Source organism: Chenopodium album, chromosome 22 (genome assembly GCF_948465745.1).
Source record: "Chenopodium album chromosome 22, dcCheAlbu1.1, whole genome shotgun sequence".
Lineage (NCBI taxonomy): Eukaryota > Viridiplantae > Streptophyta > Magnoliopsida > Caryophyllales > Amaranthaceae > Chenopodium > Chenopodium album.
Window position 1 is genome coordinate 18,429,165 of NC_137855.1, and position 22,640 is coordinate 18,451,804.

A 22,640-nucleotide genomic window follows, 5' to 3' on the forward strand; every position below is an offset into this window, starting at 1 on the left:
CGGAATTGGGCATATAATATATCGTTGGAAAGGTCTATTCAAGCCCCATACAACTACACAATTATTGGACCCTTATCATGGACCAAATTATACTAGGTTGGACGTTTTTCATTAACAGGGTACGAAAAAGAATATTTTACAAAACAGAAATAAGATATTTTTATTACAAACAACCGTATCACTAGACTTTTCATACTTTCACTTAGTTCAATAATCATTGACGTGAAAGATATTATTCATCATTGGGTTTGGTTTTTGGGAAGACACATTTGGGTGTCTACAGCCACCAAAACACAAACAAGCCAACCAAGAACACCATCACTGTAGTAACGTTAGGGTTTCTATAAGGGATGAACAAGTCCAAAGCAAACAATAACCAAAACCAAAATCAAAGTCCAATAATGGAAAAAAGCTTAGGATTTTAGAATTTACGTTGCACAATTAGTTTGGAGGAATGTAATACTAGGGGTAGTAGATCTGCAGGTACGCCATATAAACATCATCTGGCTCAAGACCTTCAAGGAGGCTAGATCTGATGTGCTTCGCACCTGTATTAGGCCCACCACCACTCCCACATTGCATTTCAAGGGACTCATGTGGCTGTAGAACTTCATCGGTAGAGAGCTCAACTGTCCCCAGTCTCATATCCATCATATCCAGCATCTTGGACCCCTTGAACATCATCAACGACCATCACAACATAAAAATCCCCTCAGCGGGAGATTTCTAAACTAGATCTAAAGCCAAAGTAGGTGGAACACCGTATCGTCCTTAGTTTTTGAAACCCCATCAACGACCTTCGATGGTTTCTCCTCCTCATTGCTAGAGATGTACTTTGTCAATTTAGCCCCGCGAATCTTCCTCCTAGCAATAATAAAAGCGCGGTGAACTGGTTTCATGACGCTAGATTTACACCATTACTTGTACCTTTGGGAAGATGAACGAGGCATAGTATTATGATAATAAGTGCATAATTGTCCATATTTTTATTCCCTAATTTTATTATTATACTCGTCAATTATTAATTATATTGAGATTTTGTGTATGTTTATTGATTTAGATGATTTTATATACGATAATATATATTTATGATTATTTTACTACTTTGCTATTTTACTTGTTATAGGAAGTATTGAAGGTGTTTGGGTTAAGTGTAATAATTGCGAATCATAGAATTTCTTATATGGAAGTGCCAAACCTTTAAATATTACTTACAAGGGAGTAGCAAGATGAGAATAAGAATGAAAATACTCCCTCCGTTATTAAATACTTGCTCCACTTTCCTTTTCTGACCGTTTTTAAATACTTGCTCCATTTGCTTTTTTGAAAAACTTTTACAATATCTAATTCATTTCTCACATTTGGTGGACCCAAAATAATACTCTCTCTCCTCCTATTCTTCCACTACTTTTGCTTTTTACAATTTTTTATTTTTTTCAACTACCCTACTACTTCCATATTTTATTACTTTCTCCAATTTCTCCTATAACTTCGCGCATGGGGAAATGGAGCAAGTATTTGGGGAGTGGAGCAAGTATTTAAAAATGGAGGGAGTAATATTTTCTCAAACTCACCTCACGTGGAGAAAACTCAAGAGTCCACTCACATTTCTCCACTTCTCGTCCCTGTTCACGCAACAAGTCAGAAAAAATTGTTCTCCTTCTTCTCCTTGCGGGGCTTTTTCTACTGCTCAAAAAAGATGGCAATTAATCAAATTTCTTTCCCATATTCTTCATTTTTTATAATATTATTCCCCAAAATCTTCCCAAAAGTTATTCACTGAAATTGTCAGTTCCTAGTATGTCAAATTTGACAATTAATTGTCAAAAATGATGGTCACCCAATTTTTGAAAAAGATTTTTCTACCCAATGAAACACAAGCAGAACAAAAAATTGAGGGTTGTGAGATCACGTTTATAGTACAAGGGTGATTGAAGAGCTACGGTGTTGAGGATATTTGGAGGCGAGTGTTTTGAAATCGGCGGAGGATCGAGTGTACGTATCGGCTACCTTGGTGTACTGATATGTCCATTTTATATATTGTTTTACCCCCATCCCTTGGTCATATTTAGGAGTATTTTTGGCTTACGGAGCCACTTTTACAACTAATATGTGTTTACTAGAGTTTTCGTAGTTTTGGTATTGTTTTATAGGTTATTGCAGGTTTGAAGCATTTTCCCGGACTTATTAGAGCCACTACGAGCATTGGAGTAAGAGCGCGTTTATGTGACCATATTCCGTAGCCCAAAACTATTAAAAGCTCAGTGAAGAAGAAGAATTCGAGGAAATAGACCAAGTTTCTAGGCCCCAATGAGGAAATCCGGTTTGGGCTAGGAAAGTAGCCCAATCAAAGTCCATGTTTGCTCAAGAGCTTGCTCGACCCAGTAGGCCCTCGCCCTGAGGCGCCCTCGGCCGGGTGAGGCAGAAGGAAGAAAAGAAGTACTCCGCCCGCAAGTGCGCGCAAACGGGCGTGAGCGAAGACCCTCTCAGCAAAAAGGTGGGCCTGTCCGGGTGAGATGGCGCCCGACCGGAGGCGTATTTTTCGTTTTTATTCGTTTTAACTTACGATTTTCTAGCTTGAGTATAAATAGGGTTTCTAAGCATGATACGATTACGTCTTTCATTAGTAAAATTCTCAGATTTTAGTTTTAAGCTTTTGGTTAATACTCTTGTTCTCTCTCTGCACTTTTGGTTTATGCAATTCATTTTTCCGTTTATTATGGTAACGATTTCTTCCCTTTTTATTTTAAGTAATTTAACTGCTTTGATTAATCATGTCTTGTTTATTTGTTTTACTTAGTTTAAATTTTAAGATGTGTGAGTAGTTTTATTTCCAGGGTTGTGGGGATCCATAAATAATATAAAGGGGTAATTTATTGTTATTGATTTTCAATGCTTTGATTGATTTCCTATTAATTGATTTAATTTTATGCAATTAGATTAGGCCTGGTTTGATTGTATGAGTTATGCAATATTGATTCAAGATTCGAGAGATGAGAATTGATGTTTAGGCTTAGTTTCAATAGGTAGACTTAGGGAATATTTCAAGCATTACCCCAAACTTGAACCCAATAGTGATCATACACTTAATATAAGTACGGTGGCGTCCAAAGGGATGGAAACGAGAGAAAAAGAGTCAACAACAAGTTTTAGGAACTTGTAAACCGTTCACAAGGTGAAGGTTACACCCCTTAACGATTTATGAGATCGTCAACTCTAATAGGTCTGGAACCATGACTGGTGTTCGGAGATGAGGGTACGAATCCAATCTAAAAGAGAAAGAACCCTCCTTATAAAATAGGCCTCTACTCGTATTCATGTGCGCTTTCTGACTAACATGCAATCATTAGGTTAACCCTAAACCTGTTTACTCTATGTTGGTTGAATTTTAATGCACAAATAAAACTATTATTGGCGATCACTTGAATTAAAATTATATTTATAGCAAGATCCTAGGCATGATACTAATATGATATTCGAAAGCATATGAAGCATCCTAAACATGATACTAGAAAGCAATAATAATATCCTAACATGATCCTAGGAATTAATAAATAATAAACACGCTTTCTACAAGAATAGAGTAATAAGACTAGGGATGTCAATGGGGCGGGGCGGGACGGATGTTGGCCTTCCCATCCCCATCCCCACCTACTATTTTTATCCCCATCCCCATCCCCATCCCCGCGGCGGGTCCAATTTTCATCCCCATCCCCGCCCCACCGGGTACAACTCCAAAACCATCCCCGCCCCACCCCCCACTTGGATATCCATCCCCACCTTATCCCCACCAAAGACCCGCCTAATCCCCACCCAAGATCCACCTAATCTCCGTATCTCAAATAACCAATCTTACATAATTAATACGAATTATAAAATAAAACATTCTACACACATTTTTGTATTATAATATAAGTGTCATACAAAGTATTATAATTAATATTGTATTTCATGTAATTATTTTATAAATAGTATAAAAGTATGTAATTTTGCTTTAAAAGATATATAGATGTGGGTATGAGGTGGGGATGGGGCGGGTATGAAGTGGGGCGGGTGGGGCGGGGCGGGGATGGGGCGGGTACAACTTAAAATCCACCCCGCCCCATCACCCATGGCGGGTATGGTTTTTATCCCCATCCCCGCCCCACCACCCGCCAAACCGAGACTCATCCCCGCCCCACTGGGGCGGGGATGGGGCGGGTCTCCTACTTGACCCGCCCCACTGACATCCCTAAATAAGACTACATACTTTGATGCCTCGTGCCTCTTTCTAATAACAAAATACACGCGTTAGTAAACTTTAATGAAAATAATAAATCAAAGAATTAAATAATTAAAGAATTGAAATAAAGAGTAAAAAGTTTAGAACTGAATTTGGGGACCAAACCCTCAGAAATTATCAACCTTTCACATCTAGGGAGAAAGCCACTTCGAACTTGGCTAGGTGTGCCTAGAACTAATGAATGTGGTATGGTGTTTGTGAAAAATCTAGTTTAGAAAGCTAGAGGGAGAAAGAATAAGTTATTGCTTAAAGAGAGAGAATTATGATGGTTCTTGTCAAGCTTGTTGATTGAAAACGGAGGTCCAAGGACCCTATTTATAAGAAAATAGTCCAGAAACCGATAAAAGAGAGATCGAGTTCAAATCGGAATAAAAATGGTTCTGTCGAAAAGTTGTCGCGCGCGACAGAGCCTGTCGCCTGGCGACAATGTCTGTCGTTTGGCGTTGAAATAGTTTTTTGCAGATTTTGTTTTTATCATATCTTTTGATTCAGAAGTCCAAATAAGACATATAATATGTTATTGGAAAGTTCTTGAAGTCTACTTTCCAAACCAATTAGAATCAGATTAAAATCTTTTGTAGATAAAAAGATATGGCCGAAATAGTGAGACGATGTTAGTTTTGGATAGAGTTTTGTATTTCTTTCATATCTTTTTCGTTATAGCTTGGAATTAATATTATAATATATCATTGGAAAGATAATTTCAAGATCTATCAAACCATACAAATTTTTGATAAAGATTATGAGGCACGAAAATAATATCTGACTGTCTTTTAACATCTTTAAATTCGAATAGAATTAGGACTTAAAAAAGGAAAGTTTTTTATACAATCAAATTCTATGATCTTATCTTTTCAAAAAGGATAATTAAGATCTTTTAGAAACTTAAGGAAGCTTCCAAATAATTCTAATTAGTTTAGGAATGGGATTAAGCATTTGGACCCTCCACATGATCATTGGGTCGTAGGTAAAATCCAATTTGGGCCCAGTTTAGTATTTTGGCCATTACTTCCTCATTATTTATCGGAATTGGGCTTATAATATATCGTTGGAAAGATCTTTTTGAGCCCCATCCAACTAAACTATTATTGGACCCTTATCATGGACCAAATTAGACTGGATTGGACGTTTTCATAAATCGAGCAGGTTTTCGAAAATAGAAAGAAGGATTTTTAAATAAAAACAACCGCAACACTAGACTTTTCAGACTTTCACTTCATTCGATTATCATACGACGTGAAAGGTATTCATCATTGGGTTTGGTTTTGGGGAGACACAATTGGATGTCTAAAGTAGGTTAATTTATAAATGTTTATGTCAAGATTCAAAAGGTGTAATTTATTACCGGTAGATTAATTATCTGATTGTAATACGTAGCGAAAGTCATTTATGATCTAATTGATTGATGCATTTGATAATTGATTGTCTTTTTTTACCCTAGAATATTATTTATTGGTGAACCTATACTCTAGGGTTTATTTTATTGATCTCTCCCTTGCAATCCCCCATATTTTCAACCTAATTAAAGTATATTTATTTCTTATTGATATAAATATTTTTATTTAAATTTTATAATATGAATTATTTTGATGTAAAAACAATAAGATTTTTAAGCTAAAACTATAAAGTGTTTGATTTAAACCATAACCCCTTTTAAGTTTACAAAAACTTTTGCATGCCTCGGGTTTACAATAACTTTATTGTACATCGAACATTTTACGCGTGTGAACAATAATATTTTTACAAAAGTGACCCTTTTTTTTTCACAAAAGTGACCCATATTTTCACAAAAATGACCCTTTTTTTAATAAAAGTGACTCATATTTTCACAAAAGTGACCCTTTTTTTTTTTACAAAAGTGACCCCTTTTTTTTCACAAAAGTAACCCTTTTTATTTTCACAAAAACTTTATACACGATAGATCTCCATCAGTTATTTGAAGCTATATTACTAGTCTTCTTCATTCCACAATTTACAAGTAAAAATGTACTAAAAACGACGAAAGAAACACAATTAAAAATTGAAATTAAAGTTTAACAATAGCAAAATCACATAAATTATATTGATATACCGTAAAACAATTCAAAAAACATATTGCATGTGGTGGATTTGTACTAATCTTCTTCATTGATACGTTTGGAACTTCATAATCAAAAGAAAAATGCAGAAAAAATTAAAACTAGGAATCGAAAAGTAGAGTAAAGCCTAGAAAATTGAGAAATCGAATTTGTAATGTGAAAAAATGAGCCCAAAACAAGAGAAATTGGGAGCAAAAGAGAGTAATTGAGAGCAGAAGAGAGAGAAAGTTGGGTGAGAACTGAGAAATAAAGAGGAAAAAAATCGAGAGTGAAATTGAAGAACAAAGGAGATAGAAAGAGGGATAATGAAGAGCAAGAGGAGAGAGAAAAAACGAAATTAAAAGAAAATAAAGGGAGGTAAGAAGGTAACAAATTTCCTACTGCATCATATCATCACAACGAAACTAAGGGTATTGATTTGAAGGAGGAAAAAGCAGGAGGGGAGAGAAAAAAAAATAAGAGAGGAAAAGGTGTATATTGGGCCACAACCATTGGCCATTCAATAACTTATTGTAAACCGGTTTTTTTTAAACTTTTGTGTTAAGTTTAATAGCCCAATAATGAAATCTTACTCAAGCTCAAACCAATCCTACTCCTACTTGGATTAGGAAAGTTAAGCCCATGCCCTTACAAAAACATAAAACCCCAAAAACCCTTACTTTCCCTCACTATTGTTCCTCCTCGCTCTTTCACGACATTCACAAGTAATAAGGAAAAAAAAAAAAGATTCGAAACTCCTCATTGCACCTTGCTGCCAATCGACGCCCACCTCTCCGGCCACCTCTTGCCGCCTGTCAACAACCGCACGCCACCAAACCAGCCACCCTACAGTTCGCCCCCTTCTTCCTCCCTTTTCTTTACTTCTCTTTGTTTCATTAAATTGATTTAAAGTTCCAATCTTTGTTCAAATTTTGTTCTAAACTATTATTATAATGGTTTGATTATATATATAAGTTATAAAAGATTATGAATTTATGAGTTTTGACATGTTTAATTTATAATACAAAATTTCAGATTTTATATTATGTATATCTAAGGGTTAAAATAAGGATGGGCATGGGCCGTGCCGGCATGCGGGCAGCATGGGCCCGGCACGATTCCGGCACGGCCCGGCATGACACGGTCGTGGGCCGTGCCGTGAACAAAAATCTAGGAATCGGCACGAGCACGACACGAGGCACGGTGGCCGGCCCGTGGGTCGGCACGCCGGCACGACACGTGGCACGGCTTGGCACGACACTAGGAATTTAATTTTATTATATGTATTGTTGTTTTTTGCTAAATTAATAAAATTATTTATATAAATTTAAACATAATTGGATAAATAATTTATAAAACCTAAATTAAAATAAAGTTGTTCAAAACAAAATATATTAACATTAACATAAACATAAATTAATAACATTAATTATATAAAATTAAGTTGTACTAAAAAATATTTATATATCGTTTTTTATTTACGTTCATTTTTTTTTTAAAAAATAATAATAAAAAAAAAGTGGCACGGTTTGGCCCGCGGCCCGGCACGACACGGCCCGCCAGACACGTGGGCCGTGCTGTGGGCTGGGGTGTGCCAAATTTAGGCACGGACGGCACGACACGCCCACCACCGCGGCACGGCCGGGCCCGTTGCCCATCTTTAGGTTTAAATATTGATTTTTCATGTTTTAGGGCTTGTAAACGTGTTAAGCAAGGTAATTATCAATACTACAATTTCATAATGTCAAAACCCACAATTTTATATCTAAAATTAATTTCCAGATTATGTATCTTGTGAAATTAGAGTTTTATGTTGTTTATTTGAAGGAATTTAAGGTTTTAATGTGAAATATACTATTCTAACTATTGAATTATGAATGTAGATCTTTAAAATTTGAAATTTATAATTTCATTTATTTTTCAGATTTTATATAATCTGATTTTTATTAGTTTTGAGTCAAAAATAAAGGTTTATAACGCTTGTATATGTTTTAAACAACTATAATTGCAATATGATAAGTATAGATTATTTGAATTGCAAAAACTATTAATAAACAATTTTTCAGCATATGTTAGTAAGTTAAACTTGCTGTAATTTTGTATTATACGCTATATGTTTGTGATTTTAGCATATAAACTTATAGCTGGAGTATTATATTATTAACTTTGACTAACGGGAACAATTTAAAGGCTTTATTTTGATGGTTTAAGAGGTTTTTAAAGTATTTTGGTATTGCTGTAAATTTATTTTCTTAGGTATTGATTTAGTTCTTGTTGTTTGGTTTAGGAGAGGACTTTATAGAAGGTGATTTCTAGTTGGTTAAGTGGCAACCAATTCCAATTCGTTTACTCAAGGTACGTATGACTTATGAAACCTTGCCTTTAGAAGCATGTATAGGGATGTATCAAGAACTTAGTATCATGTATAGAGAAGACTGGGCTTAATTGTTTGGTTATACATTGTGATTTCCGTATGTTGTGTACTATTTTACTTTGCAAGTATTATTTATGCATTAATTTTGCAAGATGCGCTTAGAGACAAAGGTATGTAATTTGGTGGAATGATTTATTTATTACTCGTTCATGATTATTGAAATAGAATGAGTAAAGGAAGGATTTAAGTCTTATAAGACAAGATTAAGGTTTTGGGGTGCTTTAATTTATGCACACAAGGTGTTTATACACCGAGGTAGATAAAGGAATCAATAACAATTCTTTCTTTTAACTAATAAATTTTGAATTGAATTGGAAACTTGGTCTAATTTACTTGATTGAATTAATATTGGATTAATTGTATTGTTTGCATACGAGTCATCACCATGCCTAAACCTGTAAATCACGTAAAGAGCAAGATGGGTGAACAATAAAACTATAGATTGGTGCACATCTAGAGTATGACAATCAGGGGTTGGGGTACACGGGGTATTAGCCGTGCACTTTTCTAGAGGTCGTCTGATCTACGAGTCTCTTGTTTCAAATACTTTTCAAAAATTATGAATTAAATGAGATCTCATACTAGCTACGATCACGGAGTCGCGCCCATGGTCCTTGGATGTTTATTGATGTTTCTGAAAGGAGGCATGAGATTTTTCTTTTATTGATGTTCCAAATGGAGCATGGCATGGACAATCTTGTCTATTACTTAATTCGATGAATAAAATGAAATGATTTAACTATTATTAACTAGTGAAGTCTTGGTAAAACTGACAGTTGAGCCGTGTGTTGAGTCTATAATTTAATTGTGTATGATGATTGATTATTAGTATGCTAGGGATTTCTTATGTATTTCGTAGCTTGTATGTACTCAACGTTGCTGATTGCGTGCTTATGTGTGTCTTTCTTTGGTCATGGCCTTCGCCTTTCAATGACCCTGTGACGCTCCAATTTGTACACTTGTAATATTGGGGAGCAGATTAACCACATGTTCTTACATATTCAGCATTCACATCAAGGTGGTGGGATTTTGAGTGGAGTGTTGGTTACTTTCCACTACTCGTTTTGCTACTTTTGAATTTATTTTAAACTTGATTTTATTTTATAATACTTTTTCTAGTTTAGATTTTGAATAAGGGTCTTAATGGTTCCAAGTTGTAAGACTTAATCTGGTTTGTTTGTTGGTTTTGAAACTTATTTATCACTAATTTAGTTTTTCCGCTGCTAATTTCTGATATAGTCTTAACGTTTGAACACGTGGCGGTAGCACGCCAGTAACTCTTTTGGATATTGTTCAGGGTACTCACAGGTTTAAAGAGAGAATTATTGGGGTGTTACAGCTTAGTTTAATTGTGTTACTTTTAGTTTAACTTTCACATAATAATGAATTGGTTACTTGTTAGTTTAGATTAAATTAATTAATTAGGAATAGAAAGACTTGTTTCCCTGTGGATTCGACCCTAAGTCCCTATCTACTTTATTCTGTCATATACTCCTAATTCATAACCTACTTTAATTCTTACTTACCTAGTGTGTTAGATTAAACTTAATCTATTATACTTGTTAATTGGATGTAATTTTGTCTTTGATTTTTCATGATTTTGGTCTCACTATTGAATGCGGAGTTTGTTAGTATTTTAGTATTGAGTTTGGTATTTATTCAATTCATATGATCGTTTGTTTACATTTAAGGTTTAATCTTTGTATGTGTAATAGTGCACGATTACATTTAAAGAGTAATTAAACTAGCTAGATTATTGTTGGGCGTGACGTTTGATGGCAAATTAGAGTGAGCATTATTTATATGGTGACATGTAGCAACTTGTATGACTTGGCAAATTTTTCTGCTTTTAAATATTAGCATAGATTAGACAAACATACATGCTTTATTGGTGTAATATTAGATGCCTTGTCAGTTAGCTTTTTAGGTCACATTGCTCTCCCTTTTTGGGTTTAGTGTATAAGTAGCAATAGATATTGCTATCATTGAAATCTTAAAACTTATATGGTATTAAATTTCAAAAAACTATTGATAACCTAATATAAACAACATAGCCATGTATTCAATGAAAGAAGCGACTATTAGTATAGTTATTTTCCAAAATGCACAAATCCAATCATGGTCACTGAAATTTCTACTTTTCACCAAGTAGCATTGATCTGAGAATAGCTTCAGCCATACCTTCTGCATACGGAAACAAATGTCCTGCCCTTGCTAATTCATGGTATTGAATCCATGGAAGTTTTTGGGCAATGTATCTTTGCAACGTGACAGGTACAAGGAAATCCTCATCACCCTGCCATAAATGTACCGATCCTTGTTTTTGTTCAAAGGGATTTGTTAGGTTCATCGGACTAAATTCCCAACTCCCAAATCTAATCATCATGTCACGATGGAGTGACTCATATTCTCCTTGTTGCTTCACCTGCTCCTGTTAAAAAAAACTTCTTGATCACCTTAGTTATATTATCCTAGTGAGTCCATAGTGTTTAACAGGCACTAGAAATAACTACTAATCTTGAGTCTTGACGCTATAATATCCAATGTATCTAATTTTGACATTATAGATAGATATAAATCATTATGCAAATCCAAACCCAAATCAATTTAACCAAACTTATACCTTGTACATAGTTAATCTAAAGCATAGAGAGAAGCTAGCTTTACCATGTGATTGGATCTAAGTTTAATCTTCTTGCGTTTAATTTCAATATCCTGTTGACTTAATACAGCTTTTCCAGCAGCAACACTAGAACCAGGAAAAAGTTTTTGAGTGTTCCACCAGTAAGTAAGCCAGGGAACGTAGTGAACAACCCTTTGTGCCCATTGATCCTCTACCGGTTGTTGTCGAAAGGCTTCATTAGATAAGCTCTCAGGGAAGCCACTCCACCAGTAGTTCACAACTGGAGATAACAACACTGCTCCTGCTAGCCTGCAACAACATACCAGAATACTATTGCATGAAATATTGTCCACATATAGTATGATTGTATGGATAACAATCAATCATCAGCATAAGAATATATGTCCATTTCCACTGGCTAACAATCAATCAATCAATCAAAGCCTTAATCCATTGGCTAACAAAATTATAAAATAAAATCCTTAGGTGTTGACACAATATAATAGAATGTGTAAAGATTAGCTCATTCAAAGGATCAAAGACCATCACATCATATTTACAAATCATTTAAGGCGATAAGCTAAACATAAGACAATGAAGTACTTAACAATAGTGGGTCCTTAACAATTATAAAAAAGGCAAACTAAATTGGGATAGATGGAGGGATAGTGGTCTTTGTGTGTCCAAATGGTCAATAGTAACAGACTCTTTATTATCGCATAATCAAGCTATGTGCATTAGCCTCCATTACCTCAAAGCAAGACCACCTTTAAAGGCATAAGATTTTGACATTGATGTTAATGTCCTATCGTCATTTATTTATTTTTTTAGGTAAGGAGGACCCAACCCTGTTTAAGGTAAGGGAAGCCATGCCGCCAAGTACCCCCACTTGGTAAGATTCGAACCTTAGACTTCTATGATCTAAGGTAAGTCTCTTACCTAGTGAGTCAACACTTTGTTCGTATGTCCTATCGTTAATTGAATAAATATATCATATACTTTCTACTCTATATTTGAACTGTTCACAGGCAATTGTTCTGCCTTAAATTTATAAGTCTTTACTCTCAAGTAGCAATTTTCCAAAACCACACTTTTTCGTTGGTAATTTAAGCTTGATATGAGTCCATTACTATAAGGCCAAGAATACCAAGTAATATCAAACAAAACATTTCAAGAATGCCATTAACCATAGGTATAAATGAACATACAGCCATTTAAGAGGTATCACTTACAGAGTGATGATAGACTAAAATATCACATCATTAGGTTTACTCTGAGGTGCTCACAAACGTCTCTTGTGGTACCATCACATAACTTATCATCAAATTGGAATTCTACTACAAGATTAGATATAATGATGAAGGTTTTGGTTGGGAAATGTTACAATGTTTCATTAATTGCTCTTCAAAGCTTTTCAAAAGTTTTCTTAGGCTTATGGTATAGTTTTGAAGGTTAAATTACCCTACAACTTCCTTTTATAAATTAAAATAAATAATCAATAAAAAAAACCGCTTTCTTTCGCTCAATGCAGGCTATTGACTGAGACTTGAAGAGTAAGTAATTAGGGCTAAGTGTTGGACAATCAAACAACCAAGAAGGCTATAAAGGAAAAACTAGTCACTTGGAGCACTGTATGTCAACCTAAATGCTCAATTGGCAGGAACTTTGAGAATTTGAATTTACACCTAATTATGAAGTTTGTATGCTCTTCAATGGCCAAAGTGCAAAGAAATATAAATAATGGGTCATCGCTTCCTAGATTAGAATTATGACTTGTTAACCTTCTTTGTTCCTTCTATGACATGGATTTTTAAGAAGTTATGGTCCATAAGAGGATGGTAATCAAAACAAAGGTAGGGAGTCAATAATCAACAATGGAAACTTCTCTATACATAAAGAAGCCATATAAACTTCTCATTGATACATTTTATACAGTTAAAGAGGTTTTGTGTCCTTGTCAAAGTGCTACTAGATCACTAAAGATCATCCCCAGATGTTTATTGCAAGGGACATAGAATGTGGTTGTCCCCTATGTTACTCGGACTCTTCATTTAACCTCACGTACCCATGTCGGACCCTCGACACTCGGACATGGGTATGACACCGGACACTCACTTTTAGTTCAAAATCATGGAAATTTTTCACAAAAAAGCCGAGTCGGACGCTTAGACACATACCCGTGTCGGACATGGGTACCCGAGTCCAAGTAACATAGGTTGTCCCTATATTGGTCACATTGTCAAAATACTTAACACCTATGTTACAGACACTTCGACACTTAATTTTAGGCAAAAATCATGGAAAAGTTTCACAATTTAGCTGCACACTTGCACACATACCCATGTCCAACACTAGTACCTAAGTCCATATAACATAGCTTAATACTGCTCCACATGGATATTAGCCAGGTATAAGGAGTTCATTTGTAGTCTGACCCCCTTAGCCACTCAAGAAAACTATACATTAACGCGATGTATGCGTTAAGACCCAAATTAATAAAATAATTTATGTGTCCATGCGTAATGTTACTACCTTAGTTGAATGAATGGAAAATCCTTTTCACAGTTTAACAATTGTTTGGTTTTGTTAGTATTTTGGTGTGGTTCTTCATATTGTGTTTTTCATAAGTTATGTATTAAGATGAGTTACAATAATGTTTAATAAGTTTTATAAGGTCAAACAAATTCAATAAGAATTAATAAGTTCCAATAAACTAAATAAGGTCTAATAAGATTCTATAAGTTAAATAAGGTCTAATAAGTTCCAATAAGTTCTAATAAAGTCTAATAATAAGGTTTAACAAGGTCCATAAGTTTCAATAAGAGCCAATAAATTCTAATAATTTCAATAAAGTCTAATAAGTTCAATAAGGCCTAATAATTTCAATAGGGTTTTATAAGTTCAATAAGGTCTAATAAATTCAATTAAGTTCACGCTTAATAAGAGGTGAAGAGAACCCATCCATAAAAAATAAAAAAAAATTTAAAAAAAAAATAAAAAATAAAAAAAAAAATTTCATTTAGAGCACAATTTAAATTTATATGTAGCCCTAAGTATAACACTATGTATTATATTTAGCAATATGTACCATTCTCGTGAGCATTTCGTGGGATACCCCGAAAAACAAAATTCATATTCCAAGTGGTCAACAGAAGATGGAATACTTAGAATTGTGTTCAATGGAAGCGAATCGCACGGTATATTGTTGAAAACAATGTTAAAGAAAAAAAAAATAAATAAAAAAGCAGATGTCAGTGGGAGAAGGTTCCACGGTTATATATAACCCATGCAACCCTTCTATTTTTGAAGAAGAGATTGTTCTGTTATGACCATCTATAAAGTTTTAACGAATGTAATCCTCAAATTAAAACTTGTGCTGATATAAGGTATGTTTATGGTTAGTAATACTTTAAAGGTTTGTTTAGAAAGAATGATTAATGGTATGTAGCCAAACTAAGCAGCAATAGTTGCAAGGTTTAAATCAAACGTATGTCTATAAAATTCAAATAGCAGGTTGTTATAGCCTAGAAAGCACATCATGTGTTACTAATCTATGTAATGAGTTAATTTATTTTAAGATCAACAATGATTTTAGAATATCAGGTACCTATGAATCTATGATGACTTCTTTTAAGGTGTAAGCCAATGAATTCGTTGTTTGTTTGGAATCAGTTTTAGTGTGTGTTATGATTTATCATAAGTTATTTACTGGTATGGTAAAGTACCTTGGGTAATTATTAATCGAAAATGCTATGCTACATGCATACACGTCCCAAATCTTTCCCAAAAAAAAAAAAAAAAAAAAAAAAAAAAAAAAAATCCTAAAAAGTTGCAAACCTAATCTATCCAGCCACCTTTGATTAGGTTTAAAAAATGAAAAATGAAATAAGAAGATATCATACAATAAAAAATGAAATAAGAAGATATGTATAAAGTAGATGGAGTCTAAGAGGCAGTTTATTATTTAAGTTAGTGGTAAATATTTCAAAAGTTCAAAATCAACTAAGGTAGGATTTTTTTCATGGGGTTTTTTCCTGTAAAAAAAAGAGTTCTTGAAAGAATTTAATGCCTTTGAGTGGTCATGAAACTGACAATGCACTTAATTGCTTGATTAGAGCTCCTATAAAAGTAAACATGTCTTTTAAATGAAAAACATGTTTAGGTACATCTTTTGTCTCTAGGCTGATATGATTCATTTACATTATTAGTTAGTTGTGTTTCAAGATATGCATAAGAGCAGCTCGGTTAGAATATGCTAACAATAACTCTTATTTACAATACGCTTATCTATTTTGTATTTTAGATAGCTATAAATGATAAATTTGTGTATGTGCATGCATTAGATGGGTTTAAATCCTTGCTAAGTGAAATGAATGGTACGGTAATGCACGTATGTATCAAGGAATAGGAGAAGAGGAATGGAATGCAGTGGTATGAGATGTTGAAACAAATAACATATGGACTACATATAGAAGAAGGGTGGGAGGATTTGTTAATGGCAATGAATTTGATAATGGGGATACTTTGGGTTGAGTATTTTGTTTTTGGTCGTTCATTTTACACAAGGATTTTCAGCACCTATGGTGTAGAGAGGACATGCCACACTGAGATAGGATATAGTAGTGTGAGGCATCCCAATTAACTAAGGGTAAAAATGGCATTGCCTTTTTGAGGGCTTCAGCGGTTATGGCTTTTTATAGGTATACTTTTTTAAGGGTGTGTGTGTGTATATATGAGTCAAAACAATTCTCGGAAATCTCTTTAAAAGAAAAATCGAAATACTTCCCAATCTAGAAAATAAACATCAAGCACAAGCACATCACAACTTCACAAGTTTGTGTTGTTCCACTCCCACCACACCTGTCTTCGATTAAGATGAAGCCTCTAATGATCCTCAATTTAGAATTCAATGCGATTAGTTATTTATTCTAAACATAAAATTTATTACTAAATAAACATTAGAAATTGTACCTAATATTATCATATTAGTAAATCTATATTTAATTCATATTATTTTGATTTTATAATTTTTGCAGACTTATATCTCATGTATCAAAAAATGGTGAACCAAATAAGGAGTATTACATGTGAAAGTTCTTCAAAGTTATGAAGGCCAGATATAAATGTATTTACAAAATGAATATGAGCATGGAAACTTTGCCGTGGAATTTTATATTTGTTTCTACTCTCATTATGAATTAATTTAAAGTTGAGTAAAAGGTCAATTTTACATACGAAAATTAGGCCCTAGTAAGAGATGTTGATTGACCATGCAATGTGAATAGTTAGGCGATTTCATTCTAATTGTTGCGTTTTTTCAAACATTTTCTTTAGTTAGTAATACAAATATAACTGTCAACAAGAATATATACAATGCATTGCATAAAAATTAGTACCTGTGGGGAATATATCTGAGGGAACCCCAAACTGCATGTCCACCCATGGAATACCCAATCAGATAAAATCTGTTCCCAAAATTTAGCTGGTCAGCTAGCTCTTCAATATCAAAAGCCATGCTTTTCAATGTTCTTTTTGGATCAGGATCACTTTCTCCATAACCTGGCCTGTCAAATGACACTATATACAATCCCAACTCTTTAACGACTTCCTGCGAGGAGAGAAAGGGGGGTGGCTATAAGAGCCTTTCTTGTATTGAAATAAAAAGGACATTTTTCTGGAATACATTAATGACAGGAACTCATCACAAGATAAGCGAACAAAATTGAGTAGTTTTTTCTTTCAGTAGTAATCCTATGTTAGAGTTTGCTTTACCAAACATTCAAGAGATTTTGCCAAATACACAATAAAACTATATGTAATAAATTTGCAAGAGTGATATGCAAATCAATGAGATGAACTGGGAGCACTTATATGTGACAATGTTATAACACCGTCCACAAGTCCATTCATTATAAACAAATGAGCATTTAGTGTAACTATCCACAAGATGACAATGTACCCACGATGAAGGCGGTTATGTAAAAGCTAATAACACGATTTTCAATATATTGTACATGAATGATTTTTGGAAAATACATAACATCATGTATTTCAAAAAGAAGCCCTTTACTAAAATATGTTAGTACTCAACGATGAAATCCAGCTTCTAACATTTTTTTTAATCACAATGTATAGTTTACCACATTACTTGAGAAACTAAATCATGAAGATATTGTTAGATTTCAATAGAATTAAAAACATTAACAATTAGAAATTTAGAATAACTGAAAATTTACCACAGGAAGGTAAGCTGCAACAGCTACACTATGCCTGGAACCACCAAAACCATGAACAAATATGATCTTGAACTTGGCATTCTCCTTTAGTACACCAGTCTCTTTGTAGGCCAAATATCTACCATCTCTCAGCTTCACCCTTGGTGCGGTTATGGGTGGTCCATCCAGAAGCCCACATATCCGTGGTGATGGTGGCAAGTTGTACTGAAGTATACTTGTCACCACTATGACAACGAGTACAATCACTCCAACATTCTTCAACATGCCTAAGAATTTTTTTTATGAATGTTAAAAATGAGGCATAGACTACAAGTTATATTAGGCTAAGAGATTTTCTTCTTTCAACTTTCTTTGATTCACTTCGTTATTTGGTACTGTAAAAAGGTTCTCTTACTTATTTGGATATGATGCATTGGAATAATTTCTTGGCTTTACCAGCTAAGCACCTAGTTTTAGTCTATGAAAGATTAATGCTAGTGAAGATGAAACATCTTCAGCACAAAATACCTTCTGAAATTGCTTTAGCTTCTCTGACACATTACTGCAAATAACTTGCTGTTTTTTACATTTTTTTTCCATCTGTAGACATTATACAAACACTTTCCTTAGCTTATTACTATACACAATACTACAAACCTAATAATCACAAAATAAGAAAAGAAATTTCAAGGGCTGAAAACATCTGAATAACTTATGCTACTACTACTGGACTTACTGTTACTTTATTAGAAAAAAACAGCTTAACGAAATATATTAGGTACCAATAGTATGTGTAAAAACAAAACTTGTTCCTAGAGATAGGCATGGGAAGTTACTTATCATCACCATCATCATAACTCAGTCACATATGTAAAACAAAATATAAATAATGTATCATGACCATGAATATTATTTACTCAGGAGGAAGAAAGATGAGGGTAAGGAAACAAGGCCAAAAAAGAAGTCAAGGCCCCAACGAGTGCTAGAATTAAAATGCCCCGGTATTGGTGAAATAACAAACATAAGTGATAACAAGCTGGCCTAAACAATTCTTGTTCACCAAGGGGGCGAGGGGTGGGGGTGATATTAACAAGGTAATTTATAAATGCAGCAATAGCCGAAACCAAAGAAGTGGAGGCTGTTGAAAGACTACTTGGACCTCCTATCATCTAGAAGCACAATATAACAGAAAAGGCAGTTTAAAGAGGAACAAAAAACGCAAGGCAATGACCATGACTAGTGTCTATAAGGCTGGTCACAACAAGAGTCATCACAAGATAAGAAAAGGCAGGGAATATTAATTGCTTCTTGGAAGAGGCAAGGCCATAGAAGGTTATGCACCCTTCGATAATATAATGCAAGCCAAAGTTGTTCTTGAGGCCAGGAGCAGGAATAGGCTTGATCCTCAAAAATTGGTTGTCGCCTTAGATTTTCACACATCTACTTAAGACCCTTTCCAAAGCTATTGCTAATTCAGTCCTTATATAACTAAAAGTAATTTGGGTATAGGATAAGATTCAAAGTGATCAAGACAAGATGAAGGGAGTGAGCATGGCTGGGGTCCGGGAGAACTTGAGGGAAATGAATAGGTGCCATTATTATAAATAAATAATTTGTAGTCCAGCAAATAAAAAAATAACCAAGTCATTGCATTTGTCAGAAAATGGGATAATTATTCTCCTAACTATAGGTTTTGTTCCATTAGCGTCAACGTAAATAGATAAGTTGAACTACACACACTGAAAAGATGTTAATTTTAACTTTTTGTTGTACATTTATATTTTATTTATAAATTTGATGTTAATATAACTCTCTCATTTTCAATCCGTCATCCCAAAAATCTAAGTGTGTCAACTAAAATACGAAGGACATAAAGGCCTTGTCTGGTGAAGAGCTTTTTGAGAAGCTTTAAATTCATTGAGCACTATTGAAGGTTTGACCATTTAAAAAAGCTAATTTTGGTGTTTTGGTAAATAGCTTATTTAAAGAGCTTTTTGGATCCAAAATGCTCTTTTGCAATTCGCTTACTGAAGAATTAGCTTTTTGGGTAATGTATACACTAAAACAACTAATAATAAATAGCTATTTACCAAACACTTTTACAAAATCAGCTATTTACCACTGGCTAGTCAAATAAACTTATTTAACCGGCTAGGAAAACAAGTTAAGTTATATCAATCAGCTAAAAGCTAATTACCAAACAGAGCCTAAATATAAGTGTTACAATTAAACTAGAATAAGTGAGAGCAACTTCTTTATGTGAAATTTAAAAGGTCATGTTTGACATCTAGACATGTACCTGTATCAACACTTAGGCCATGTTTGGATTAGGGGTAATATATTAAGGTGGTAATAAGAGTCAAACAGAGGTGGTGTTGTATGAGGCAGGGTGTTTACAAATGAAATAAGATAGTTGTGCCATGAGGAAAAGAGAGAGATGGAACTCTCATAACGAGGGTAATAGACCCTCCCCCCAGTGTAACTATTACCACTAAAATAAGGATATTGGTTCCTCTTTCGTCACCTCATACTACACCATTACTACATAATTTTCTTTAAAATCACAGCATCACTATACCTTTCTTCTCTATATTCACTTTCATTTTACTTAGTGTGACTTTGATTACCCTATACATACATCTCCCTCGATCCAAGCATGCCAATGGGTACGTTTAGTACTAGCTTTTGAGTATCTCTTAGCAATTGGACCTAGTTAAACAAATAATTAAAAATAATAAGGGCTTGTTTCGCACCTTTTTTTTTTTCCAGCTTTTAGAGTTTTTGAAAATAAAAAACCAAAATAAAACAGGAAACAAGAAAAACGCATGTTCACTTTGCAATTGTGAGTTTTTACAATTATTATAATTTAAATAAGTTTGATTTTTTTAATCCATTATATGACATACATCATATGATTTGGAATAACATAAAACCAAAAAGCATAAATCAACAACGACACCAAACTCACCCTAAGTGTTTGGCAAGATATTGGTACAATAGTGATACATAGTTAACAACTAGTTTATCGAAAACTCAATACTTCAATTATTTATCTTTCATAGCAACAACTACTAATGGCTACCACCACAACTACTCCCACAACTATGTTTAGCCAAACGAGACTTATATCTTAGCCTACCTAATATAGCTTTAACACAATTTGTTTATTTTAATTTTTCATAGTCATTTGTTGATTTCTTTTTGCAGGATAAATTTCAATCAAATCAATCAGTTTTGGTGAATTCATGAATTTTCTAATTTCTCCATAACATGCATAATAATATAAATACAAACAAAAAAAATTGCTTTCAAAAAATAAATACCAACAAGAAAATTCGCTTAAACTGTATCACTTAAAATTTTTAATTTTTTAAATAGTACTGTACTACTATATCACTTGATTTGATTAATAATTAAGCTACAATGAACACACGAAATTAAATTAACCAAAATGTCGATATTAAAATTGATTGAAATGTATTGCCCAGTAATTTGCATTAGTGGAAACAAAGATTTTTAATTTGAAAATAAATAAAGGCTGATTATTCTATTGGACGGAAAAATAATCAAATTCAGCAGTTCTTTAAAAAAGTTGAAAAGGGAAGAGGAAAACCTTATGAGAAGATCGATCGATGAATATTAGTACCCCGTTTGAAAGATATGATGCATGGCCAAAAAAAAATATGAAAGTCAACTCAAAATCTCACTTGTACTTTGCAGAAATTTCATTTTTTTGAATTTTGTTTGCCGGACTGCACAAAAAGAACAGAAATTGCAATGAGCATATATATTAATAACCTTTTTGAGAAAATACATTAATCTACATAATAGTCGATATAACACTTTCGTAAATAAGTCAACATTTGAGGAACCCCTATTTTTATAAAAGTTGTTACGGGGTTTTTTTTTTTTTAGAATAATATCCCCCCCAAAAAAAAAAAAAAAAAAAAAAAAAAAAAAAAAAAAAAACCTCTTGTTTAAGTTACATCATTTGTGTCACAAAAATCAGATCAAATATTACACAGAAAGGAGTAGGTCTGTTTCATTCACCTTATTTTCATTTATTTCAAATTTATTAAGTTTTGATAAGGGTAACTTAAGTTCAAATTATAGCTAAAACAAGTTTCAATAAGTTCGGATAAATTCAAATAAGTAAAATTTAAGTTAATAGAATACATCCGTAGGGGTATTCTATTTCAATCGGTATATGATCTATAAACTCCAATTATTAAGAGAGTAAGTGGGACCTTATAATTTTAGGGTAAAAATATTCTAAATCAATCCCTGAAAATGCCTAAAATTGACTAGCTTTCTATTATAACATGTGGTAATGGTCACCATAACCAAGTCACAATATTAATTAAACCTAATATTCATGATCTCAATTTGCTCCCACCAAAATAGGATTCAATCTGCAATAGTCTTGACCCAAAGAGTATCTGAACTCGTTATAGATGCACTCATTAACATTGAAATTGATTATACCCCATAAATGCCATAATTACCGATATCATCACCTTGGGTGAATTGAATAACGTAAAGTTGTAGATTGCTTTAAAATCAATCAATTGCCAACCCAGCTTAAGAAACAATAAAACCAAAATTTCATAATATGTTTATGTATCAAAAGGTTAAATTTTATGAAACTTAATCATACATCTCCTCAATTATTCATATTATCATTTTATTTGAAATAAGCTCTTTAGTATCATTTATTAATAAATGGTGAAAGTATGTTCATAGTTTAACACTATTGTAATATCTACGACGTAAATTGTATTGTTAGCTTAAACAAAATATCTTAATTTCTTTCAATTAAAAAAAATAAATAAAAAAAAAAATCTTAATTGCTCAAGTACATATAAGAGTCATAATTTAATATGAGAGTGAGGAATAGCTCAAGTGGTTAGAGCTTCCCTTTCGATTCCATGATATCATAAGATCGATGCTCACCGACGCCCTTGTGGCTCTCTAAACACCAAAAAAATAATTTAATACTAACCTGATTTCAAGAATGATATAATTCATC

General features: G+C 33.4%; 1 protein-coding gene across 2 annotated transcripts; it reads right to left on the reverse strand.

Moving 5' to 3' along the window:
* Positions 1 to 10,689: 10,689 nt before the first annotated feature.
* On the reverse strand, positions 10,690 to 21,361 carry LOC145606342 (uncharacterized). 2 transcript variants are annotated; one of them, XM_081662354.1, is made up of 6 exons: positions 21,225 to 21,355; positions 18,140 to 18,211; positions 17,633 to 17,898; positions 16,793 to 17,004; positions 11,441 to 11,705; positions 10,690 to 11,204 (listed from the first exon to the last, which is right to left on the reverse strand). In XM_081662354.1, exons 3-6 carry the CDS (start codon positions 17,894 to 17,896, stop codon positions 10,908 to 10,910), a joined length of 1,038 nt encoding a protein of 345 aa, XP_081518480.1. In that variant the 5' UTR covers positions 17,897 to 17,898; positions 18,140 to 18,211; positions 21,225 to 21,355; the 3' UTR covers positions 10,690 to 10,907. The 2 variants fall into 2 exon arrangements, with proteins under 2 accessions (XP_081518480.1, XP_081518479.1); XM_081662353.1 differs by lacking the exon at positions 18,140 to 18,211 and having other exon boundaries at positions 21,225 to 21,361.
* Between the last annotated feature and the right edge of the window lie 1,279 nt (positions 21,362 to 22,640).

Excerpts from the sequence above, each read along its gene's own strand:
- LOC145606342 (XM_081662353.1), bottom strand. The coding sequence starts at position 17,896 with ATGTTGAAGAATGTTGGAGTGATTGTACTCGTTGTCATAGTGGTGACA. Across the intron at positions 17,005-17,632 it reads TTGCAGCTTACCTTCCTGTG|GAAGTCGTTAAAGAGTTGGG; the intron begins GTAAATTTTCAG and ends CTCTCCTCGCAG. Across the intron at positions 11,706-16,792 it reads CTCAGATATATTCCCCACAG|GCTAGCAGGAGCAGTGTTGT; the intron begins GTACTAATTTTT and ends ATGTTGTTGCAG.